At 46.5% G+C, this 25,178-nt stretch overlaps 1 protein-coding gene across 1 annotated transcript in view; it reads left to right on the forward strand.

Moving 5' to 3' along the window:
* DNAH8 (dynein axonemal heavy chain 8) overlaps window positions 1-25,178 on the forward strand; it is a 1,267,128-nt gene that overhangs the window by 182,375 nt on the left and 1,059,575 nt on the right. The window contains 2 exon segments of the mRNA XM_030199255.1: window positions 5,867-6,004; window positions 24,415-24,612. Coding sequence (XP_030055115.1) covers window positions 5,867-6,004; window positions 24,415-24,612 — 336 coding nt within the window.

Genomic DNA, 25,178 nt, shown 5'->3' on the forward strand with positions numbered 1-25,178 from the left:
TACGGGCAGGAACTTAGGGGGAGATGAGGGTAGAGAGGTAGGGTGGAGCAGCAGAGTGAGTGCATTTGTAAGTAAGGAGGAGAAGCTTGAATTGGATGCGGTATCTGATCGGATGCCAGTGAAGCGACTTGAGAAGAGGGGTGATATGAGTATATCGGTTCTGGCGGAATATGAGACGTGCGGCAGAGTTCTGAATGGATTGAAGGGGGGATAGATGGCTGAGTGGGAGGCCAGTGAGGAGCAAGTTGCAGTAGTCGAGACGAGAGGTGATGAGAGCATGGACGAGAGTACGGGTGGTGTGCTCAGAGAGGAAAGGGCGAATTTTGTTGAGGTTGAAAAGGAAGAAGCGACAGGTTTTGGCAGTCTGCTGGATATGCGCAGAGAAGGAGAGGGAGGAGTCGAAGATGACCCCGAGGTTGCGGGCAGATGAGACGGGGAGGATGAGGGTGCCATCAACTGAGATAGAGAGTGGGGGAAGAGGAGAAGTGGGCTTAGGTGGAAAGACGATAAGCTCGGTCTTGGACATGTTCAGCTTCAGGTGGCGGTTGGACATCCAGGCTGCAATGTCAGATAGGCAGGCCGATACCTTGGCCTGGGTCTCTGCGGTGATGTCTGGTGTGGAGAGAGAGAGCTGGGTGTCATCAGCGTAAAGATGATACTGGAAGCCATGAGATGAGATCAGTGAGCCTAGGGAAGAGGTGTAGATAGAGAAGAGAAAGGGTCCAAGAACAGATCCCTGGGGAACTCCAACAGATAGCGGGATGGGAGTGGAGGAAGGTCCATGAGAGTGCACCCTGAATGTGCGGTGAGAGAGATAGGAGGAGAACCAGGAGAGGACAGAGCCCTGGAACCCAAATGAGGCCAGTGTGGCGAGAAGTAAATCGTGATTGACAGTGTCAAAAGCGGCAGAAAGATCGAGGAGGATGAGGATGGAGTAGTGGCCTCTGGATTTGGCCAGGAGCAGGTCATTGCAGACTTTAGAGAGTGCTGTTTCTGTCGAGTGGAGAGGGCGGAAACCGGACTGGAGTGGGTCGAGGATGGCATGAGAGGAGAGAAAATCAAGACAGCGGCTGTGAACTGCGCGCTCAAGTATTTTGGAAAGGAACGGTAGGAGATGATGGGGCGATAGTTGGAGGGGCAGGTAGGGTCGAGTGATAGTTTTTTGAGGAGAGGTGTGACTACGGCATGCTTGAAGGTGTCTGGGACAGTTGCAGTGGAGAGAGAGAGGTTAAGGATGCGACAGATGGAGGGGTTGACAGTATGGGCGATGGTGTTAAGTAGGTTGGTGGGGATGGGATCAGAGGAACAGGTGGTGCATTTCGAGGAGGAAAGAAGGCGGGAGGTTTCATCCTCGGTGATCTCAGGAAAGGAGGAGAAGGAGGCCTGGGTTGGTTGGTTGAGGGAGAGGGTTAATGGGTGAAGAGGGGGGGGGTGGGGGGTGATGGCTTGGTAGTGAATTCAAGGTTGATCTTTTGCACTTTGTCGTGGAAGTAATCAGCCAGTGATTGAGGAGAGAGTGAGGGGGGAGTGGGAGCGGGGGGCACCTTGAGGAGAGAGTTAAGGGTGGCGAAGAGACGACGAGGTTTGGAGCTGAGCAAATTGGTCAATTGGGTGTAATAGTCCTGTTTTGCAAGGAATAGGGAGGAGTGGAAGGAGGATAGCATGAATTTATAGTGAAGGAAGTCTGAATGAGTACGAGATTTCCTCCAGAGGCGTTCAGATCGTGCGCAGGAGCGAAGGTAACGGATGCAAGGGGTCAGCCAGGGCTGGGGATTAGTAGGTTTTGTGGGACGGGAGGTGGATGGTGCGAGGGTGTCCAGAGCAGAGGAGAGAGCGGCATTGTAAGCGGAGACCGCTTTGTCGACAGTCTCGGAGGACATGATGGATGGGAGGAGATTAGAGATACTAGCGGATAAGGTGAGGGGGTCAATGGCCTGGAGATTCCTGGAGGTGGTGGTTAAGTTTGGCGGGGCAGGGGGGGTGAAGAAGTGTGAATGTGATCAGGTGGTGATCAGAGAGAGGAAGAACTGACGCTTGGAAATTGGAGGGTGAGCCAGATGAGGAAAGGACGAGGTCAAGACAATGGCCGTCAGGGTGAGTAGGGGTGGTAGAGCACAGCTGGAGGTTGAAGGAGGAAGTTAGGGTGAGGAACTTAGAAGCATGAGGGTCGGATGGGTCATCAACATGTATATTGAAGTCTCCGAGAATGAGGGATGGAGATGAGGGTTCAAGAAAGACAGAGAGCCAGGCATCGAAGTCGGTAAGGAAGGAAGAGAAGGATTTATCAGGGGGGCGGTAGATGACTGCCACTCTGAGTGGTAGCGGGTTGAATAGCCGGATGGAGTGGGCTTCAAAGGATGAGAAACAGTGAGACTGCGGTAGGAGGAGGGGTTGGAAACTACAGGAGGGCGAGAGTAGTAACCCAACTCCTCCACTGCAGCCAACTGGGCAGGGAGTGTGTGAGAAGAGGTAACCACCATGGCAAAGGGCTGTGACTGAGGCAGAGTTGTCTGGGGAGATCCAGGTTTCGGTTAGGGCGAGCAGTTGAAGGGAGTGGGAGATGAAGAGATCGTGGGTGAAGGGCAGTTTGTTGCAGACTGAGTGGGCATTCCACAAGGCGCAGGAGAAGGGGAGGGAAGAAGAGGGAAGGAGGGGAATAGAGACGAGATTGGAGACGTCCCGGGATCGTCCGCGTGGATAGGACGGGGACAGATGAGGGGGACCTGGATTAGGGTTAATGTCTCCGGCGGATAGTAGGAGGAGGAACAAGAGAGAGCGGAGGAGGGAGGGGGAGGACGGGCGACGAAGGCGACGAAGACGGGGTGCACTTAGGAGGAATGGGGATTGGTTAATAGCAGGAAGGAAGTGTTGAAGGTTGAGAGCTAGGATGGAGGAGGGGGATAAGAGGGATGGTGAGGTGGTGAGGGATGGGGGTGAAAAGGGTAATGCCGTGGAGGGCCAGGCGGGAGGGCAACGAGTTCCAATGGTGGACAGTGGGGGTGGGGAGGAGAAGAGATTAGGAAGGGACAGGGCAAGGAAGAGAATGTGGATAGGAGCCATACGTAGTGACTGAGGTGTAGCAGGTGACTGTGTGGTGACTAAGGTGTTAAGCAGATAGATAGAATGGAGAGCTGGGTTGGAGGTTTGGAATTGATGGACTGGTAAGTTAATAGTTGACAAGCTAGCAGCAGGCAGGCAGGTAAGTCAGTGGATGAGAGGCTCGCAGGCAGGCAGGCGAGCAGGTAAGTCAATGGTTGACAAGGTAGCAGCAGGCAGGCAGGTAAGTCAATGGTTACAGAAAATGCAAGGGAAGGGGGAGTTACAACAGCGATGGAGTAAAGATTTGGGTATCTCGGTTACCTCGTTAAATATAGAACAACTAGCAGGGCGAAGTATATAAGGTCGGTTAGTGCTGAGCTTTGTGAAAGCAATTTTAAGAGTGTTGCATAGAGCCTATTTTACACAAGAACATCTTTTCAAGGCTGGAGGTTCTCCGGTATGTAAGAAATGTCATTCAGCAGTCAGTTCATTTATACATGCGATTTGAGAATGTGTACAAGTTCAGACCTTTTGGAGGACAATGATTTCTTACCTGGAGACCTTGGGGGGCAGACCAATTAAAAAGTCGCCAGCAGGAATCTTGCTAGATAAATTTGAAGATTTTGGCCTCCAAGATAAATATTTTAAGTTGTTAATTAGGAAGGCAGTGATGTTAGGTAAAAGAACAGTGCTGGGGGAGTGGATCAGTGACCATGCCCCTTCATTTTGGCAGTGGAGGAACAATTACATGCTTTGATGTTGCTGGAACAACAATATGCCCGGCTCACATTGAAACGGAAGAAAACGGTTTTGTTAATTTGAGATGCATATATTCAGTCCTTGCCCCACAGAGCCCGCAGTCTTCTGTTAAACTTGTTTTAGGGAAGGGGTACCAAAGTAACTGACGACAAGGGAAAGAAATAGGGACCGGATGGCCTGGTCCATGAAACCTGGAACACCTTAATAATATTTGGGAGTAAAAAGGAGGTAGAGCCAACGGGGGAGGGAAATGGGAGGAGATCAGTGAAGGGGGGGGGGGTAAAAGGGGGGGAAGAGGTTAGGGACTGGGAAAAGGGGGGGAGAAGAGGTGGATGGGGGAAAGGGGGACGTAGGGGGTGGGGGGGGTTATTTCTATCAGAACGCTAGTGTTATGATTCCGCCGGTCTGGCAGGGGAAGGGGGTGGACTTCATTCCTGATTGGCTGTCAGGGTTTGTACAGACATCAGTGGGTAGTACTTTAGCCTGCATGTTTCTGCTTTCCCTGCTTTGGCGTTACATTTCTTTGTGACTAAAAGCCGGTGCAGGTCTCTGCCAGTACGTTGTGCTGTGCTCTGGCTTTGATCTGTGTTTTCCTGTTCAGGGATTCTTTTCCTTCCCCTTTGTTTGCGTTAGCTGGTACAGTGTGTGTGTGTGTGTGTGTGTGTGTGTGTGTGTGTGTGTGTGTGTAATCAGTTCACTTGTCTCCAGCTGGGCTCTCCCTCGCTGCTTGCAGGTCTCTGTGGGAAGCCAGCTGCTTGTTTGTTCAGAGAGGGGCTGTGCTCCGGTTCAGCCACCGACTCAGCAGGCTGCTGGTCGGCAGCTTTCTCTCTGATTGTTTGTTTACTGAAGGATCTCTCTCCCCCGTCTTCCTGCTTGCTGGCTCAGTAAGTTTAACCCTTTGTGTACTGTGGCTCTGCCTCGGTCTTCTGGGTGCTCTGTTAGAGGTTTCCTTTCTCTTCTCCTGTGTCTTTCCCCTGGTATTTGGTTGGGGCCTAGTTTACCCTTTTGTTTGCTGTGCCTGGGGAGGTGTGTTCTTTCTCCCTTCTGCCCTGGGGAGGGGGTCCCGGGCTGCGGCGTCCCTGGGTCAGGAGGGGGGCCTTTTGGGCTGCTGTCTCCACATCCGCCTGTGGTTACAGGGGCCCTCCTGTATTAGTGCCCCTGTCCCGCGCTGGGCCCCTGAGAGGGTGTGGCCCTACTCTGGTTCTTTTGTTTCCCTTGCCCTGTGACTGGTGTATGTCTGGGTTCCGGTTCGGCCGTGAGGCCCGTATGAGTGGCTCTGAGTGTCTGGGTTCCAGGTCGGCCGCGAGGCCCGCTTGCATGCCTATTTCCCTTTCTTCCTGAGGTGCTGCGGGGAGGGGTAGGCTAGGGGTATTGGGTAGTTGGGGGCGTGGGTCGGTCTCCCCCAGCTTTGGTCTGCGATCTGCGGGCCTCGGCCGGGGCTCAAGGGCTCACGACCAACCCAACGGATTACAGCTAGTTACGTAAGATGGCAGGTATAAATTTGGTGGGGGTGGAGGGGGAACGGGGGGTTTGGTGAGGGGGGGTAAAGTTTAATGGAAATGATGACGACGTTATTTGCTGGATGACTATTCGATTAACTTGTAAACTATGGTTTAGATACAAAGATTATTGTATGTGTTATTTACAAAATGTCATCAATAAAAATTGTTGAAACATAACACCCTATTTACAAAGCCGCGTGGCAATGACAACACAGCCCATTCAAAGTAAATGGGCTGTGTCAGCATTACCGCACCTTTCAGCCGCTAGCGTGGCTTTATAAACAGGGGGGTAAGTGTGCACATTGCATGTTACTGCTGTTACTAGCATTTAATTTTCCTGTTAAGTTTACCTCACTGTTCTAATTGTGTATGATGCTGATAATTGGTCATTTTGCTATTGTTATGTTGTTACTACAATGTGCTGTAAGTTGTCTGAGTCAAATACATCTATTCTACATTACTTTGAATGAATCTCTTCAGAAAAGTGATTTAAAAAATCTTAAAATAAGTAAAAAAAAATATGTTAATATGTTTTGTTGTATATTTTTGGTTGTTCCTTTTATTAGGATTGCATTTTTTTATTTGAAGAGTATCAGAAATGTTTTCATAGAACAAGGAAAGAGTCGCCAGATGACAAACCATTTGAAGTCTCAGAGAAATACATATTTGGGAAATTTGAAGCTTTCTATAAAAGACTGAATAAAGTAAGTACACATACAAATTTCAATCCAAAACCAGGGGCCCGGACTAAATCGGGGGGGGGGGGGGGGGGGGCAGGCCCCCCTGGCCCCACCTAGCTACAACCCTGCTTAGACATTTTTCAGCCATAATGGAACAAAACAAAAACGTCCAGGAGATGTTTTGAGCTAGACCTGTTTTTATAATGAATAAGGCACAAAAAGGTGCCCTAAATAACCAGATGTCCACTGGTTATTTAGGGCAAAAGATGACAACTGATGAAAAAATTACTTGCCAGCCTCTATGCCAACCTCAGATGTTATACTCAGGTCCATTAGAATAGCATGCAGGTCCCTGGAGTAGTGTAGTAGTGGTGCAGTGCACTGCAGACAGGTGGACCCAGACTCCTACCTCCCCCTGTTACACTTGTGGAGGAAACTGTGAGCTCTCCAAAACTCACCAGAAACCCACTGTACCCACATATAGGTGCCCGCTTCACCCTTAAGGGCTATGGTAGTGGTGTACAGTTGGGGGTAGTGGGTTTTGGGGGCTCAGTAGACAAGATAAGGGAGCAATGTTGAGATATGTACCTGGGAGCTTTTTATGAAGTCCAATGCAGTGCTCCCTAGAGTGCCCTATTGCTGTCTTCGGATGTCAGGGTGACCAGTCTACTAAAAATGCTGGCTCCTACATCCCAATGGCTTGATTTTGTTCATTTTGTACTTGGACTTTTTTTTTTTTCGAAAATGGACCAAAAAACAAAACGTCCAAATCACAAAACAGTAATTTCGAAAAAAAAAGATAGATGTTTTTCTTTTTCGAAAATAACCTTCTTTTCTATTTAGATTTTTGCAAAACGTCCAAAGTCGGACGATGTCTTATCGAAAATGCCCTTCCACATCAACCAGCTCACCTTTCTCCATATGCTTATTCATGCCTTCAAAGAAATGAAGTAAATTGAAAAGGCAAGGTTTCCCTTGGCAGAATCCATGGTAACTCTGTCCCATTAACCCATATTGTGTCTATGTGTCAGTGCAAACCAGGGGCGTATCTGGACTCCGGCGGTAGGGGGGGCCAGAGCCAGAGGGAGGGGGCACATTTTAGCGCCCCCCCCGCCCCCCCCCCCCGCCGCCGCCGCCGCCGCCGCCGAGCCCCCACCGCCACCAATAACTTAGTCTCTCCACCCCCCTCCCGCCGCCAACCCTCCCCCGCTACCGTTCTTACTTTTGCTGGCGGGGGACCCCAACCCCCGCCAGCCGAGGTCTGCTTCCACCTGCCGCTGCCTTCAAAACTTCTTCTTCAGCCGGCGGGGGACCCCAAACCCCCGCCAGCCGCCCCGCGCTGTTTAAAATTCATCTTCGGCCTCCGTGGCCGTGCTGCTGGGATAGGCGGCGCTGTTGAAATCCACTTCGGAGTCTGACGTCGCAGCACGTACAACGTACAACGACGTCAGACTCCGAAGTGGATTTCAACAGCGCCGCCTATCCCAGCAGCACGGCCACGGAGGCCGAAGATGAATTTTAAACAGCGCGGGGCGGCTGGCGGGGGTTTGGGGTCCCCCGCCGGCTGAAGAAGAAGTTTTGAAGGCAGCGGCAGGTGGAAGCAGACCTCGGCTGGCGGGGGTTGGGGTCCCCCGCCAGCAAAAGTAAGAACGGCAGCGGGGGAGGGTTGATGGCGGTAGGGGGGGCCAGGGCAAAATCTGCGGGGGCCCAGGCCCCTGAGGCCCCACGCAGATACGCCCCTGGTGCAAACTATTCCCACTAAACCTGACACTCCTTTTTTACACGTACTCCCTCATCCAATCATTGATTCACAGGACAATCTATCCTTTACTAAACCCATCACTGAAGACAAAATTTTGAATACTTTAAAAACAATAGCCAAATGTAAAACACCTGGCCCCGATGGCTTCCCAGTTGAATTTTACCTAGCCTTCTCATCAGTGTACCTAGGATGGCCTCTTTTTTTTGATTACTTGATCACCACCAGCTTGATTCGAGGCTCTTCTATGGAGGCAAATATTATCCTATTGCCAAAACCTGGCAAAGATCCTCAGTTAGTACAAAGTTATAGGCCTCTATACCAAGATATTCGCTAAACTTCTGGCTTCTCGCCTACAAAATATATTGCCGAAGATAATGGTCCTGACCAAAATGGCTTCATGTATGGCTGAATGTCATGTGATAGCACCTGGACATTTGCCAATGTACTCGTGTCTGCAGCTGCTTCTACAGCTCCTTATGTACCTCTTGTATTGGATTCTGAAAAGGCCTCCTATGGTGTCGAATGGCCTTTTCTTTTTCAAACTCTCAATTGGCTTGGCTTTTCCCAACAAGCTATCAATCTCATCAAAGTATTATATCTGTTGCTGACTACCAAAATATGTATTCTCCGAGGACAAGCAGGCTCTCATATTCTCACGTGTGGGTAGACGCTGATCCGCGTTGGCCGGTCTGGCATTTATGCCCAAGTGAAAAAACAGAGCTCTGTGAAGGTCGCCGTGCCCCACTGCGTACGCATGAGTGTCTTGCCGCAAGAACATGGTCCTCTCAGTTTCTTTTTATCTGCGTGAAGAGAAGCCGAGTTCTTCAGTGTCTCTTCATTCGTCTGTTTTTTTTTAGCTTTAGAGTTTTTTTGGCCTTTTTTCGTACCTTCTTTTGCCTTGTGTCTTTAAAAAGTAAAAAGGCCCTTCATTTTTTCTTATTCTTTTGCCCACGTTTGTTTCCTTTATTTTTTTGATGTGGGCTTCCTTTAGGCCATGACTCTGGTCGGGAACCTCTTTTTTTAGTTTTGCCCTTTTTTCAGGCACCATTGAACCGTTTGATTTGGCTGGCGAGCTCTTCCCGTCCATGTCCACGAAGACTCCCAGTGGCTTCAAGTGTTGTATCAAGTGCAACTGGATCAACTCGGGGAAAAAACACCCATTCTTGTTGTCTTCAGTGTCTTGAGCCCAACCATAGCCCTGCTCACTGTGTTCTTTGCCTTTGTATGAAAAAGAGAACCCAGGTTTCCCGTGAGGTTTAACGCGAGAAGATACTTGGAGCCAGGTCCGGTTCCTCGATGTCGAGTGTCACACTGGCATTGGGTGTATCGGTAAGCATGGCTGCTTTCAGACCTCAGGACACTGGGAGCAGTGAGGCATCCATTGGGTCTCCACCTGTCTCAAGGCCTCCTGATGTGCAGGCCCACCGGGACCATCCATTGTCGAACTCGACCCCGAAGCGATGTGAGGATTCGACATTGTCCTTGGCACTGAGGAACATGGGTGACATACTTCAGGCGAAGGCCAGGAAGTACCATCACTGGTTGCCCTCGATACACAGTGCTGGAAGTTTCAGGGTGCCGCGGGACACAGCACCCGGGAAATGTCGGCACCAGGAGGACTACTCTCCCTCCATCCATGGAGGTGCCAACGCGATTGTCTCCAGGCAGCAGAGATCCTGTTCCTGTATTAGCCCATTGATTCTGTAACCTGTGCCTCAGCCAACGCCCCAGCTTTTCCCGATGTCGGCCCTCGATGATCGCATCCGGGCCTTGCTCCCTGGCCTGCTGAATGGCCTCATGCAACGATGTACTACAGTATTTGGGGTGCTTGCATCTGCTTTACCTCCCTCTGCGGCCCTGCCTGGCCCTCAGTTTGCGATATGGCCTCCTATGCTGGCACCCCTCCGACGTCGGTGGAGGAAGCTTCGCCTTTCAGGCAGGAGCCAGGTCTCTCAATGCTGCTTTCGAGGACATGGTTCCTCGGCTTCGAGGAAGGCTTTGTCTCAGTCACCTCGTGGAGAGATTTTATCCAACACTGAGCAGGAGCGCTCATGGGAATCAGAAGAGGATCCCAGATACTTTTCCTCTGATTGAGTGTTATGGGCATAGGCGGCCGGTGGCCCAACTGTTTGGGGAGGCTAAAGGGGGCGGGGGTGGGGCCAGGGGTGGAGCTTAAATCCATAATTGTCTGATAACACACAGAAAAAATAAATAAATAAAAAATAAAAGTCACAATTAATACCTTTTATTAAATTTAGATATTAGATATGTATCATATGTCAAAGAATAAAGTGGTTGCTCAAAGCATATTCTAACCACAATCGCTCAACTGCAAAACACTATGCACAACTTTGTGCAAAAACATACTTAGAACCTTACTGTACCATAAATATTACACTGGGCAGAACCTAATACACCAATATACCACCCATACGGAAAATGCAGACCATCAACAATATGAAACAAGGGATCATATCATCACAATTCTCATGTAGAGCCACAAAACACCCTAATTCATGTTTAATGTGGGATAAAATGCCATAAATAAGTATATAAATATAAACTTTTAATGTTGAGCACCTGATTCTCAAAGTGGACATATTCCAAATACTATAATGAAAATAAAATGATCTTTTCTACCTTTGTCGTCTGGTTGACTTTTTCTGATCATGCTGGCCCAGTATCCGATTCTGCTGCTATCTGTCCTCAGTGCAGGTCAGGAAGTCATCCTCGTTAAATATCTCCCTGGGAACCCAGGACACCTCCAGCCAACCCCCCCCTGCTCTCCCAGCAGTAAGGTAAACAAATTAAACCATAAACCAATTTCTACAACTGTTTACACAAGGCTAGAGGGCTTTCACTGCAGCTCCTGCTGTGAGGATGGAGGTAAATCAACAATTGAAACCCCTCAGAGCAGCTGGACTCCACAGCTGATCCATCCTGCTGCAGCAGGGGAGGCTTAGCCTCTCCAAGCCTTATATACCGTGCGCCTATGGTTATGGAATCTGTTGTGAGCCATCCCCTCCACCTGTGAGGAGACATCCTCTACCCGAGAGCCTCTCTTTCCCATCATTTTGTGAGGGAAATGGCTGATGCAATTCCATTCCCTGTAGAAGTGGAGGATGAGCCCAGGGCCAAGATGTTCGAGGTCCTGGACTATACCTCCCCTCATAAGGAGGCAGTGATGGCTTATCTCCACGAGATACTCAAGGCAGTCCTTTTTAGGAACGGGCATCCTTAGTCCCTGTTGTTCCCAAGAAGATTGACACCCAGTACTGGATCTATGGTGAGCCTGGATTTGTGTGGCCTCAGTTTTCTCACGACTCCATGGTTATGGAATCTGCTCAAGAGTGCCAGGAGTACTAGGGACTATGCCTCGGCTCCACCAGGCAGAGAAGCTAGAATCCTGGATTCCTTTGGGAGAAAGATGTCCCAGGCCTCTATGCTCATCTCCCATATTCAGTCATACCAGCTCTTCACAGGTGTTTACTTGCGGAACTTGGTGAGACAGTTGTCTGACTTGGTTGATACGCTCCCTCCGTAGCAGGCCGAACCTTTTCGCCAGTTGATAAAGCAGCAGTAGGCATGCCGAAAGTTCCTGGCCAGGGGCACTTACAACACTTTTGATGTGGCATTCAAGATCTCTGCTCAGAGTATAGCAATTCGCAGACTCGAGGCTGGAGGACGCCCCTTGACATGGGGGATAACCTTTTTGGAGAGAAGGTTGAGGAGGTCGCAGACCGGATCAAGAAACACACTGATACCATCTCTTCTCTATCACGCCGGACGCCTTCTGCATCTACCTTCTCATCTAGGAGGTTTTTTGGTAAGTCAAGGAGTGGTTCCTACTACTACTCTAGGCGTAAGTACACTTTTTTGGGATCTTGCCAGGTATTTGTGACCTGGATTGGCCACTGTTGGAAACAGGATGCTGGGCTTGATGGACCTTTGGTCTTTCCCAGTATGACAATACTTATGTACTTATCTACATCAGGCGTGGATGCTGTTCAAAAATACCATCCTGCAAGCCCAGGCCAAATATATTCTGCGTATTAAAAAAAGGAGGACTGAAAACCAAACGACAGCCAACATGATTAAAAGTGAGGTGAAGGAAGCTATTAGAGCTAAAAGAAAATCCTTCAGAAAATGGAAGAAGGAACCGACTGAAAATGATAAGAAACAGCATAAGGAATGGCAAGTCAAATGCAAAGCGTTGATAAGGAAGACAAAGAGGGACTTTGAAAAAAAGGTTGTGTTGGAAGCAAAAACATATAGTAAAAAGTTTTTGTATGTATATTATTTTATTTTTGTTACATTTATACCCCACACTTTCCCACTCATGGCAGGCTCAAAAGCAGGCTCAATGCGGCTTACATGGGGCAATGGAGAGTTAAGTGACTTGCCCAGAGTCACAAGGAGCTGCCTGTGCCTGAAGTGGGAATTGAACTCAGTTCCACAGTTCCCCAGGACCAAAGTCCACCACCCTAACCATTAGGTCACTCCTCCACTCATTATATCAAAAGCAGTAAACCTGCAAAAGAATTAGTTGAATCGGTAGGTGACCGAGGGGTAAAAGGGGCAATCAGGGAAGACAAAGCCATAGCAGAGAGATTAAATGAATTCTTCTGTCTTCACCGAGGGAGATTTGGGAGAGATACCTGTGCCATAAATAGTATTCAGAGCTGACGAGTCAGAGAAGCTGGACGAAATCTCTATAATCTCTATAAACCATGGAATATTACTTCACATCATGGAATACTTTGGAGGTAATTTTCTCAATTGGTTTAGAGGATTCCTGACAACAAGATTATACCAAGTAACAACTAAAGCGGCGACATCAGCCCCATGGATACCTGAGTGTGGAGTTCCCCAAGGTTCCCCCCTCTCACCAACCCTCTTAACCTAATGATGATACTCCTAGCCAAGCTACTTGACAATCAAAACCTCAATCCATACATATATGCAGATCTACATCCCGTTCAAACGCGATTTAAAAGAAATCACCAACGAGACCAACCAAAGCTTCCAAATCCTGCACTCTTGGGCGGACGCATTTCAGCTAAAACTCAACGCAGAAAAAACACAGTGTCTTATACTCACCTCACAACATAACACAAGTAAATTCTCCAACATAACCACCCCAAACTTTTCCCTTCCCATCTCAAACACTTTGAAAATTCTTGGAGTTACCATTGATCGAAATCTTACGCTTGAAGACCACGCAAAGAATACAACTAAGAAAATGTTCCACTCCATGTGGAAACTCAAGAGAGTAAAGCCTTTTTTCCCAAGGGCCATTTTTCGAAACCCGGTACAATCAATGGTACTGAGTCGCTTGGACTACTGCAATGCACTTTACGCTAGCTGTAAAGAACAAATCATCAAGAAACTTCAGACTGCCCAAAATACCGCAGACAGACTTATATTTGGAAAAACAAAATACGAAAGTGCAAAACCCCTCAGAGAAAGATTACACTGGCTCCCAATTAAAGAACGTATCGCGTTCAAGATTTGCACGATTGTTCATAAAATCATTTACGGAGACGCCCCGTCATACATGCTAGATCTCGTGGACCTTCCACCCAGAAACGCTAAAAGATCTGCCCGCACTTTTCTTAACCTGCACTTCCCCAGCTGCAAAGGATTAAAATACAAATTAACACATGCGTCCAGCTTCTCCTACATGAGCACGCAGCTATGGAATGCACTACCAAGACATTTGAAAACAATCAACGAAATAATTAACTTTCGCAAATCTTTGAAAACCTATCTCTTCAACAAAGCTTACTACTACAATCCATAATTTAGCTACAACACTCCATCACTCCTCCCTTATTCTGCCTGTCTTCTGTTATAACTGCCTGACTATATCGCCTTGCTATCCTTGATATCTTTGTAACACCAATTGTATCTTTTGTACCCTGAAATGGCGATGCCATAACAGGTCTTTGTAAGCCACATTGAGCCTGCAAATAGGTGGGAAAATGTGGGATACAAGTGCAGTAAATAAAATAATAAAAAAATAAACCTGGAGGATGTAATGGGGCAATTTGACAAATTGAAGAGTAGCAAATCTCCTGGACCGAATGGTATCCATCTCACAGTACTGATAGAATTGAAAAATGAACTTGTGGAACTATTGTTAGTAATATGTAATTTATCTTTAAAGTCGAGCATGGTACAGGAAGATTGGTGGCCAATGTAACACCGTTTTTAAAAAAAGGTTTCAGAGGAGATCCAGGAAATTATAGATGGTGAGCCTGATGCCGGTGTCAGGCAAAATGGTAGAGACTATTACAAAGAACAAAATTACAGATCATATTCAAAAGCATGGATTAATGAGACAAAGCCAACATGGATTTAGTGAAGGAAAATCGTGCCTCACCAATCTATTACATTTCTTTGACGGGGTGAACAAACTTGTGGCTAAAGATGAGCCGGTTGATGTGGTGTATCTGGATTTTCAAAAGGCGTTTGACGAAGTACCTCATGAAAGACTCCAGAGGGAATTGGAGAGTCATGGGATAGGAGGGAGTGTCCTATTGTAGATTAACAACTGGTTAAAAGATAGAAAACAGAGAGTAGGTTTAAGTGGTCAGTATTCTCAATGGAGAAGGGCAGATAGTGGGGTTCCCCAGGGGTCTGTGCTAGGACTGCTGCTTTTTAACATATTTATATATGACCTAGAGATGGAAGTAACATAGTAGATGATGGCAGAAAAAGACCTGCATGGTCCATCCAGTCTGCCCAACAAGATAAACTCATATGTGCTACTTTTTGTGTATACCTTATCTTGATTTGTATCTGTCATTTTCAGGGCACAGAGCATATAAGTCTGCCCAGCACTATCCCTGCCTCCCAACAACCGGCTCTGGCACAGATCGTATAAGTCTGCCCAGCACTATCCTCGCCTCCCACCACCAGCTCTGCCACCCAATCTCAGCTAAGCTTCTGAGGATCCATTCCCTCGGAACAGGATTCCTTTATGTTTATCCCATGCATGTTTGAATTCCGTTACCGTTTCCTCTCCACCACCTGCCGTGAGAGAGCATTAAATTTGCTGATGACACAAAGTTATTCAAAGTTGTTAAATTATGAGAGGATTGTGAAAAATTACAAGAGGACCTTCTGAGACTGGAAGACTGTGCGTCTGAATGGCAGATGACATTTAATGTGAGCAAGTGCAAAGTGATGCATATGGGAAAGAGGAATCGCAGATGATGTTTAATGTGAGGAAGTACATCGTGATGCATGTGGGAAAGAGAATCCAAACTATAGATACATGTTGCATGGTTCCACATTAGGAAAATTATCTAGGCATCATTGTTGATGATAAACGTTGAAACCCTCTGCGCAGTGTGCAGCTGAGTCTAAGAAAGTTAGGCATTATTAGTAAAGGAATGGAAAACAAAAATGAGAATATTATAATACCTTCGTATTGCTCCATGGTGCAAGTGCACCTTGAGTACTGTATGCCAGGGGCATAGCCAGACTTCGGCGGGAGGCGGGTCCAGAGCCCGAGCTGAGTGGGCACATTTTAGCCCTCCCCCCCGGTGCTGCCACCCCCACTCCCGCCATTGCTGGTCCCCCCGCCACCAACTTTGACCCCCCCACCCCCCGCCGACGACCCTCTCGCCCCCCCTCCTGCCGCCAACCTGCGTTCGCCTACCTTTGCTAGCGGGGGACCCCAACCCCCACCAGCCGAGTTCCTCTTCTTCCCAATATCGCGCAAGACTTCGTTCTAGTCTGATGTCCTGCACGTACAACATCAGGACGTCAGACTAGAACGAAGCCTTGCACGGAATTGGGAAGAAGAGGACCTCGGCTGGCTGGGGTTGGGGTCCCCCGCCAGCAAAGGTAGGCGACGGCGGGTTGGCGACGGGAGGGGGGGTCGAGAGGGTTGTCAGCAGGGGGGTCCAGGGGCAAATCTAAGGGGATCCAGGCCCCCGTGGCCCCATACTGGCTACGCCACTGCTGTATGCAATTATGGTTACATCTCGGATTTAGAAGAGGTACAGAAAATGGCAGTGAAAATGATGAAGGGGTTGGGACGACTTCCCTATGAGGAAAGACTGAAGCGCTACGGTTCTCCATCTTGGAGGAGAGACAGCCATGGGAAGATTTGGTAGAGGTCTATAAAATACTCAGTAGAGTGGAACAGGTAGATATGAATCACTTGTTTACTCTTTCCAAAAATACTAGGACTAGGAGGCACGCAACAAAGCTACAAATCATGAAAAATATTTCTTCACTCAGCATGTAATTAAATACTGGAAATTGTCAGAGAATGTGGTAAAAGCTGTTAGTTTAGCAGGGTTTAAAAAAAGGTTTGGCTAATTTCCTAAAAGAAAAGTCCATAATCCATTATTAAGATGGACTTTAAAAAATCCACTGCTTATTTCTAGGATATGTAGCATAAAATCTGTTTTACTGTTGTGGGATTTTACCAGGTTTTTGTGACCTAGTTTGGTCACTGTTGGAAACAGAAAACTGGGCTTGATGGACCTTTGTTTTGTCCCAGTATGGCAATGCTTGTATTCATAGTAACATAGTAAATGACGGCAGAAAAAGAGCCGCACGGTCCATCCAGTCTGCCCAACAAGATAAACTCATGTGTATACTTTACCTTGATTTGTACCTGTCTTTTTCAGGGCACAGACCGTATAAGTCTGGCCAGCACTATCTCCTCCTCCCAACCACCAGCCCTGCCTCCCACCACAGGCTCTGGCACAGACCGTATAAGTCTGCCCAGTACTGTTCCCCGCCTCCCAACCACCAGTCCCGCCTCCCACCACCGGATCTGGCACAGACCGTATAAGTCTGCCCACCACTATCTTCGCCTCCCCACCACCAACCCCTCTTCCCCCCCACCGGCTCCACCACCCAATTTCAGCTAAGCTTCTGAGGATCCATTCCTTCTGCACAGGATTCCTTTATGTATATCACATGCATGTTTGAATTCCGTTACCGTTTTCTTCTCCACCACCTCCCGCGGGAGGGCATTCCAAGCATCCACCACTCTCTCTGTGAAAAAATACTTCCTGACATTTTTCTTGAGTCTGCCCCCGTTCAATCTCATTTCATGTCCTCTTGTTGTACCGCCTTCCCATCTCCGGAAAAGATTTGTTTGCGGATTAATACCTTTCAAATATTTGAACGTCTGTATCATATCACCCCTGTTCCTCCTTTCCTCCAGGGTATACATGTTCAGGTCATCAAGTCTCTCCTCATATGTCTTGGAACGCAAATTCCATACCATTTTCGTAGCTTTTTTTTTGCACCGCTTCCACTTTTTTTACATCCTTAGCAAGGTAAGGCCTCCAAAACTGAACACAATACTCCAGGTGGGGCCTCACCAACGACTTGTACAGGGGCATCAACACTTCCTTTCTTCTGCTGGTCACACCTCTCTCTATACAGCCTAGTAACCTTCTCGCTACGGCCACCGCCTTCTCACACTGTTTCGTTGCCTTCAGATCCTCGGATACTATCACCCCAAGATCCCTCTCCCCCTCAGTACATATCAGACTCTCACCGCCTAACACATACGTCTCTCGTGGGTTTCTACTCCCTAAGTGCATCACTTTGCATTTCTTCGCATTGAATTTTAATTGCTAAACCTTAGACCATTCTTCTAGCTTCCGCAGATCTTTTTTCATGTTTTCCAATCCCTCCCGGGTGTCCACTCTGTTACAAATCTTAGTATCATCCGCAAATAGGCAAACTTTACCTTCTAACCCTTCGGCAATATCACTCACAAATATATTGAACAGAATCGGCCCCAGCATCGATCCCTGAGGCACTCCAGTACTCACCTTTCCCTCCTCCAAGCGAACTCCATTTACCACCACCCTCCGTCGTCTGTCCGTCAGCCAGTTCCTAATCCAGTTCACCACTTCGGGACCTATCTTCAGCTCATCAAGTTTATTTAAGAGCCTCCTGTGGGGAACCGTGTCAAAAGCTTTGCTAAAATCTAAGTAGATTACGTCTATAGCATGTCGATGATTCAATTCTCCAGTTACCCAATCAAAGAATTCAATGAGATTCGTTTGGCACGATTTCCCTCTGGTAAAACCATGTTGTCTCGGATCTTGCAACTTATTGGTTTCCAGGAAATTCACTAGCCTTTCCTTCAGCATCACTTCCATTACTTTCCCAATAACCGAATTGAGGCTTACCGGCCTGTAGTTTCCAGCTTCTTCCCTATCACCACTTTTGTGAAGAGGGACCACATCCGCTGTTCTCCAATCCCTCGGACCCTCTCCCATCTCCAAGGATTTATTAAACAAATCTTTAAGAGGACCCGCCAGAACCTCTCTGAGCTCCCTCAATATCCTGGGGGTGGATCCCGTCCGGTCCCATGGCTTTGTCCACCTTTAGCTTTCCAAGTTGTTGATATCTAAAATGTGCTTTAAAGTCACTTATTTTTCATTTTGATGAAAAACAGTCAAATATTAAGTTTTAAGTTTTGTTATTGTTACTGCCCTCCCTCTCTTTCTTTTTTTTCTTTATCTACATAGAGGAGCAGTTAAGATACAACAGTTTGCATTTAAAGAGAGTTATAACTTTTAATATCAGTACTTCAACCTGTAAGGTTTCCTGATTTGTCTTCTGGCTGGATTGTAGACTTCTCAGAGAAGGTATTTTCTTATGTGTATTTGTATTATCTAATGATACTTGTCCTAGTAGTGGTGGAAAAGAGAAACCTTGCGCATTTTTATGAACAGCGCCTAAGTAGAAAGAATCCTTACTAATCTGTACTGGCAAAAGAAAGGTGGGTCAGTATTGAGCAGGTGGTAGTTGGCATTTCTTTAAATCCTGACTGCCACTAGCTAATTTAAATCTTGATATGCAATACATAACGTATTCTTCTTTACAATACTGTATATGTACGCACCTTAATGCAATACCACTTTAATCCTTATGTCGAAAACGATCTCTCTATAATTGATGACCATATGTTTATTTATTTATGTATTTATTAGTAGCATTTGTATCCCACATTTTGCCTCCAATTTGCAGACTTAATGTGGTTTATAATTGCCGTAATGGCGGTTGCCATTTCCAGGTAACAGAATTACAAATGGTATTGTGTTAAGGTGCATACATACATGATAATATACATGGAACATAAGATATATGGAACAGATCATGATATATATATTGTAACCAGGCTCCCCTTCCAGGTGGGAGCCGGGGTTGACCCTGCTTAGCTTTCACAGGCTTCCGTCTGCTTTCCTAGCCAGCCACCGCACTTTCGCTCTCTCTCCACCTTGCCAGCTGCTGAGAAAATCAGTCCCACTCCAGCAGTAAGAGCAATCCAAGTTCTTTATTGTTACAGATGTCAGCCTTGTCTAAACACCTCCAGCTATCAGCAAACTTTAATCCATTTTCAATTACAGGCTTTTGTTTTAAATTCTCCCTCCCAAACCTCCAGCCACACTATCTTCATCGCAGATAGTTTTGGAGATTTAGCTGGAACCACCTCCTCTCTCCCCTCCTACAGTTTTAAGTTCCCCAAAATGCACATGCCTTTCTGTCTTAAAACCCTTCCCCCCCCTTACACAGCACTACCTCTTGGGAACAGCCAATATGGTAGCAAGTTGTGCTTTCCAGTTGCTCCCCCACTGCTTTGCTCCCAGCTTCGCCCAACTCCACAACCGGGGCAATGCTGAGGCCACAAAAGCTCTCACCCTGTCTGCACGGGTTAGAGCCAAACCACCCACCTCCATACATTCCTCCTTACCTTCTCCTTCTACCTCTTCTTTATTCCACTCCATCTCCTCCTCCTCCCCAAGCTCCACCAGCTGTTCCCCATCTCCAGGATCAGACCTCATCTCCCAATCAGTCATTCCACCCTCCCCCTCCTGAGAGTTCAGCTGACCCTGCACTGGCTTCTGGGGAGTGTAGTTTTTCTCCTGCATTACAGCTTTCTCTGGCAGTTTGATCCCTAGAGGGCGCCCTGCTCTCCTAGCTGGGCTGAATGACCGGGGATGATGCCGGCTGAAAGAACCACTATCCCCTTTCCCTCGTACCAGCCCTCCAGAGTGCTCACAATATGTTCATACATACATGGTAAGGAAGAATAAGTTATGGTATTGCATGAAGGTTCCTGAGTTATAGATTGTGCTATAACATACATTAGGTCATCGACTATAGAGAGACCCTATTCAACATAACATAGTAACATAGTAGATGACGGCAGAAAAAGACCTGCATGGTCCATCCAGTCTGCCCATGACAAACTCATATGTGTATACCTTACCTTGAATTTGTACCTGTCCTTTTCAGGGCACAGACCATATAAGTCTGCCCAGCAGTATTTCCCGCCTCCCAACCACCAGTCCCGCCTCCCATCACCGGCTCTGTTACAGACCGTATAAGTCTGCCCTCCCCTATCCTCACCTCCCAACCACCACCCCCTCTTCCCCCCAACTGCTCCGCCACCCAATTTCAGCTAAGCTTCTGAGGATCCATTCCTTCTGCACAGGATTCCTCTATGCATATCCCACGCATGTTTGAACTCCGTTACCGTTTTCATCTCCACCACCTCCCGCGGGAGGGCATTCCAAGCGTCCACCACCCTCTCTGTGAAAAAATACTTCCTGACATCTTTCCTGAGTCTGCCCCCCTTCAATCTAATTTCATGTCCTCTCGTTCTACCGCCTTCCCATCTCCGGAAAAGATTCGTTTGCGGATTAATACCTTTCAAATATTTGAACGTCTGTATCAAATCACCCCTGTTCCTCCTTTCCTCCAGGGTGTACATGTTCAGGTCAGCAAGCCTCTCTTCATACGTCTTGGAACGTAAATCCCATACCATCCTCGTAGCTCTTCTTTGCACCGCTTCCATTTTTTTAACATCCTTCGCAAGATACGGCCTCCAAAACTGAACACAATACTCCAGGTGGGGCCTCACCAACGTCTTATACAGGGGCATTAAAACCTCCTTCTGCTGGTAACTCCTCTCTCTATACAGCCTAGCAATCTTCTAGCTACTGCCACCGCCTTGTCGCACTGTTTCGTCGCCTTCAGGTCCTCAGATACTATCACCCCAAGATCCCTCTCCCCGTCCGTGCCTATCAGACTCTCCCCGCCTAACACATACGTCTCCCTTGGATTTCTACTCCCTAAGTGCATCACTTTGCATTTCTTCGCATTGAATTTTAATTGCCAAACGTTAGACCATTCTTCTAGCTTCTTCAGATTTTCATGTTTTCCATACCCTCCGGGGTGTCCACTCTGTTGGAAATCTTGGTGTCATCCGCAAAAAGGCAAACTTTACCTCGTAACCCTTCGGCAATGTCACTCACAAATATATTGAACAGAATCGGCCCCAGCACCGATCCCTGAGGCACTCCACTACTCACCTTTCCTTCCTCCGAGCGAACTCCATTCACCACCACCCTCTGGCGTCTGTCCGTCAACCAGTTCCTAATCCAGTTCACCACTTCGGGTCCTATTTTCTGGCCGTCTAGTTTATTTAAGAGCCTCCTGTGGGGAACCGTGTCGAACGCCTTGCTGAAATCTAAGTAGATGACGTCCATAGCACGTCCTTGATTTAATTCTCCCGTCACCCAGTCAAAGAATTCAATGAGATTCGTTTGGCACGATTTCCCTTTGGTGAAACCATGTTGTCTCGGATCTTGCAACTTATTGGCTTCCAGGAAATTCACTATCCTTTCCTTCAGCATGGCTTCCATTACTTTTCCAATAACCGAAGTGAGGCTTACCGGCCTGTAGTTTCCAGCTTCTTCCCACTTTTGTGAAGAGGGACCACCTCCGCCGTTCTCCAATCCCTCGGAACCTCTCCTGTCTCCAAGGATTTATTAAACAAGTCTTTAAGAGGACCCGCCAGAACCTCTCTGAGCTCCCTCAGTATTCTGGGGTGGATCCCGTCCGGCCCCATGGCTTTGTCCACCTTTAGCTTTCCAAGTTGTTGATACACACTCTCTTCCGTGAACGGCGCTCTATCCACCTCATTTTCAGGTGTACTTTTGCCAGTCTCTCTCGGTCCTTCCCCAGGGTTTTCTTCAGTGAAAACAGAACAAAAGTATCTATTTAGCAAATTGGCTTTTTCTTCATCATTTTCTACATAGCGTTTTGTTGTATCTTTTAGTCTCACAATTCCCTTTATAGTCTTTCTCCTTTCACTAATATACCTGAAGAAGTTTTTGTCTCCCCTCCTTACATTTCTAGCCATTTGTTCTTCCGCTTGCGCTTTCGCCAGACGTGTATAGTGTTATTTAGTATTTACGATGGATGTTTATGGTATGTCTTCTTGAAAAGATCTGTTTTCAGTAGTCTTCGGAAGATGGTTAGGTCTTGCGTTGTTTTTATTGCCTTCGGTAGTGCGTTCCATATCTGCGTGCTGATGTATGAGAAACTAGTCGCGTATGTGGATTTATATTTTAGCCCTTTACAGTTAGGATAGTGGAGATTGAGTAATGTGCATGATGATCTTTTTGCATTTCTAGTAGGCAAGTCTATAAGGTCTGACATATAGGTTGGAGCTTCCTCGTGAACGATTTTGTGGACCAGGGTGCAAACTTTGAACGCAATTTGTTCTTTTAGCGGGAGCCAGTGTAGTTTTTCTCTTAGGGGTTTGGCGCTTTCGTATTTCGCTTTCCAAAATATGAGTCTGGCTGCTGTGTTTTGAGCAGTTTGAAGCTTCTTAATGATTTGTTCTTTGCATCCGGCGTATATGGCATTGCAGTAGTCTAGATGATTACCATTGATTGTACTAGGCTGCGGAATACTTCCCTTGGGAAGAAAGGTTTGATTCTTTTGAGTTTCCACATTAAGTAGAACATTTTCTTTGCTGTATTTTTCGCATGGTCTTCGAATGTGAGATTTCAGTCAATTGTGACTCCCAGTATTTTCAGGCTGTCTGAGATTGGAAGGGTGTAATCTAGGGTGTTTATAGTATTGGGTTTGTTTGTGTTGTATTGTGAGGACAGGATGAGACATTGTGTTTTTTCTCCGTTTAGTTTTAATTGGAATGCGTCCGCCCATGAGTTCATTATTTGGAGGCTGTGTGTAATTTCATGTGTGATTTCGGTTGTCTTGTTTGAACGGGATGTATATCGTGACATTGTCTGCATAGATGTATGGGTTGAGTCCTGGTTGGATAACGATTTGGCTAAAGGTGTCATCATTAAGTTAAAGAGGGTTGGTGATAACAGTGACCCTTTTGGTACTCCGCATTCAGGTTTCCATGGTGTTGACGTTTTTGAGTTTGAAATCACTTGATAGGTTCTTGTTGTTAAGAAGCCTTTAAACCATCTTAGTACGTTTCCTCCGATCCCGAAGTAGTCTAGGAAGTTCGAGAGTATTTTGTGGCTGACCATGTCGAACGCACTGGACATATCGAATTGTAGGAGTAGCACATTATTTCCAGTTGCAATTAGTTGTTTAAATTTGGTTATGAGAGTGGTTAGCACTGTTTCAGTGCTATGGTTGGACCGGAATCCTGACTGTGATTCATGTAGTATTGTGAATTTGTTTAGGTAATTGGTGAGTTGTTTTTTTTACCATACTTTCCACAAGTTTTACTATCAGGGGGATGGATGCTACTGGTCGATAGTTGCATGTGTCATTTAATTTTTTTTTAAAAATCTTTGGGTATGGGTGTAAGTAATATATTTCCTTTGTCCTTGGGGAAAAGTCCGTGTTGTAGCATGTAGTTCATATGTGACGTAAGGTCTGTTATGAAGTGTTTGGGGGCGTACCTTATTAGGCTACTTGGGCAGATATCCAATTTGGAGTGAGTTTTGGAGAATTTGTTGAGTGCTTGAGTTATGGTTTCTTCATTTAGTAGATTGAAGTTGTTCCAGGTTTGATCTGCTGGGTATTCACCGGGAGTAGGGTCCAGGCAGTCCATAAATTTTTCGTGATCAGTGGTGCTGAGTGGTAGTGTGGATCGAAGTTTAATAATTTTCTCATTGAAGTATTTGGCAAGTTTATCTGCTGATGGGGTGTCTGTGCTGGCTGTGGTAACCGGTGTGGTGTCTATTAATTTATTCATGAGTTGGTAGAGTTTATGTGTATCTTTGTAGTCTGGTCCTATTTTGGTTACAATCTAATCTATCACTCAGGAACCTATATGCAATACCATAATGTATTATTCTTTACTATGTATGTACGCACCTTAATTCAATACCATTTGTAATTCTGTTAACCGGAAATGGCAACCCCCACTACGGCAAATGTAAGCCACATTGAGCCTGCAAATTGGTGGGAAAATGTGGGATACAAATGCTACAAATAAATAAAAATATTGAGTGCTAATCCCTATTTGGGCACTTGCATTAAATATCCATTTTTTTTTTGGTGCACGGAGGTTATGCAGGTATGGCTGATAGATAGCTAATCAGGCAAGATTAGGACTGTTTTTTGTGTGGTCCTTTATGATCAGTTTGCTATTCGTGTACTGGCACTGAATATTACTGGCACCTACCTAACTCCTAGCTCCTCTCCGATTTCACACCCAGACCATCCCAGAACTGTGCTGTTCAGTGCCACTGAAAGTCCAGGGATGATCCACTTACTGTGGTTTAACCAGGGAGGAGCCTCTCCTATCTGGTTGAATCATTCTGAATATCAACCACAGAGTTTTCTATGATTTCTTTATTAATTTTTTATGTTTTGTTTTCCTATGTTTACATTTCAGATTACAGAGATACTGACTATAATACAGACTTTCAATGCATTAAGCATGTGTACCATTGAAGGTATAGATGTTATATCGTCAAAATTTAAGCACATCTACCAAAATATCAAAAAGAGGCAAATTGATATTTTAGACCCACGAAAAGCAGAATTTGATAATGATTTTGCAGACTTCATGAAACATATCAGTAGTTTGGAGGTAAGTGCAAAGGTTTCATTGCAGATGTTATAAATCTTTATCTGATTCTGTGAGGAGAAGCAAGACTGTATAATCATCACCAACATAGCCTGGTACAAGAATCCGTGCGCAACACCAAAAGAGGCTCTTCAAGTCTGCAGAAAACAGCAAGGAACAGAAACCAGAGCAGACCCAGAGTCCATAGAAACCTTTATTGAAATAGATCTTACATGGCCATGTTTCGCCAAATGGGCTGCATCAGGGGGTTACTGACTCACTACTAAATTAAACATAAATATAAAAATAAATTAAACGTAGTTATAAAAAAATATACATTGTTAATTATGTCTGAGCTGGTCAAGAATCTGTGGGCACACTGTGGAATAAAATCTGTACGTACCACACCATATGACCCTGGAAATAACAGGTTGGTGGAGAGATTTAATGGAACATTAAAGCATATGTTAAAGACTTTTGTGGAATCAGGAGAACATGACTGGGAGAAATACTTCCCCTACCTACTGTTTGCATACAGAGAAGTACTGCAGGAGTCTACAGGGTTCTCTCCATTTGAGTTGCTTTATGGC

Source organism: Microcaecilia unicolor, chromosome 3 (genome assembly GCF_901765095.1).
Source record: "Microcaecilia unicolor chromosome 3, aMicUni1.1, whole genome shotgun sequence".
Classification (NCBI taxonomy): Eukaryota; Metazoa; Chordata; class Amphibia; order Gymnophiona; family Siphonopidae; genus Microcaecilia; species Microcaecilia unicolor.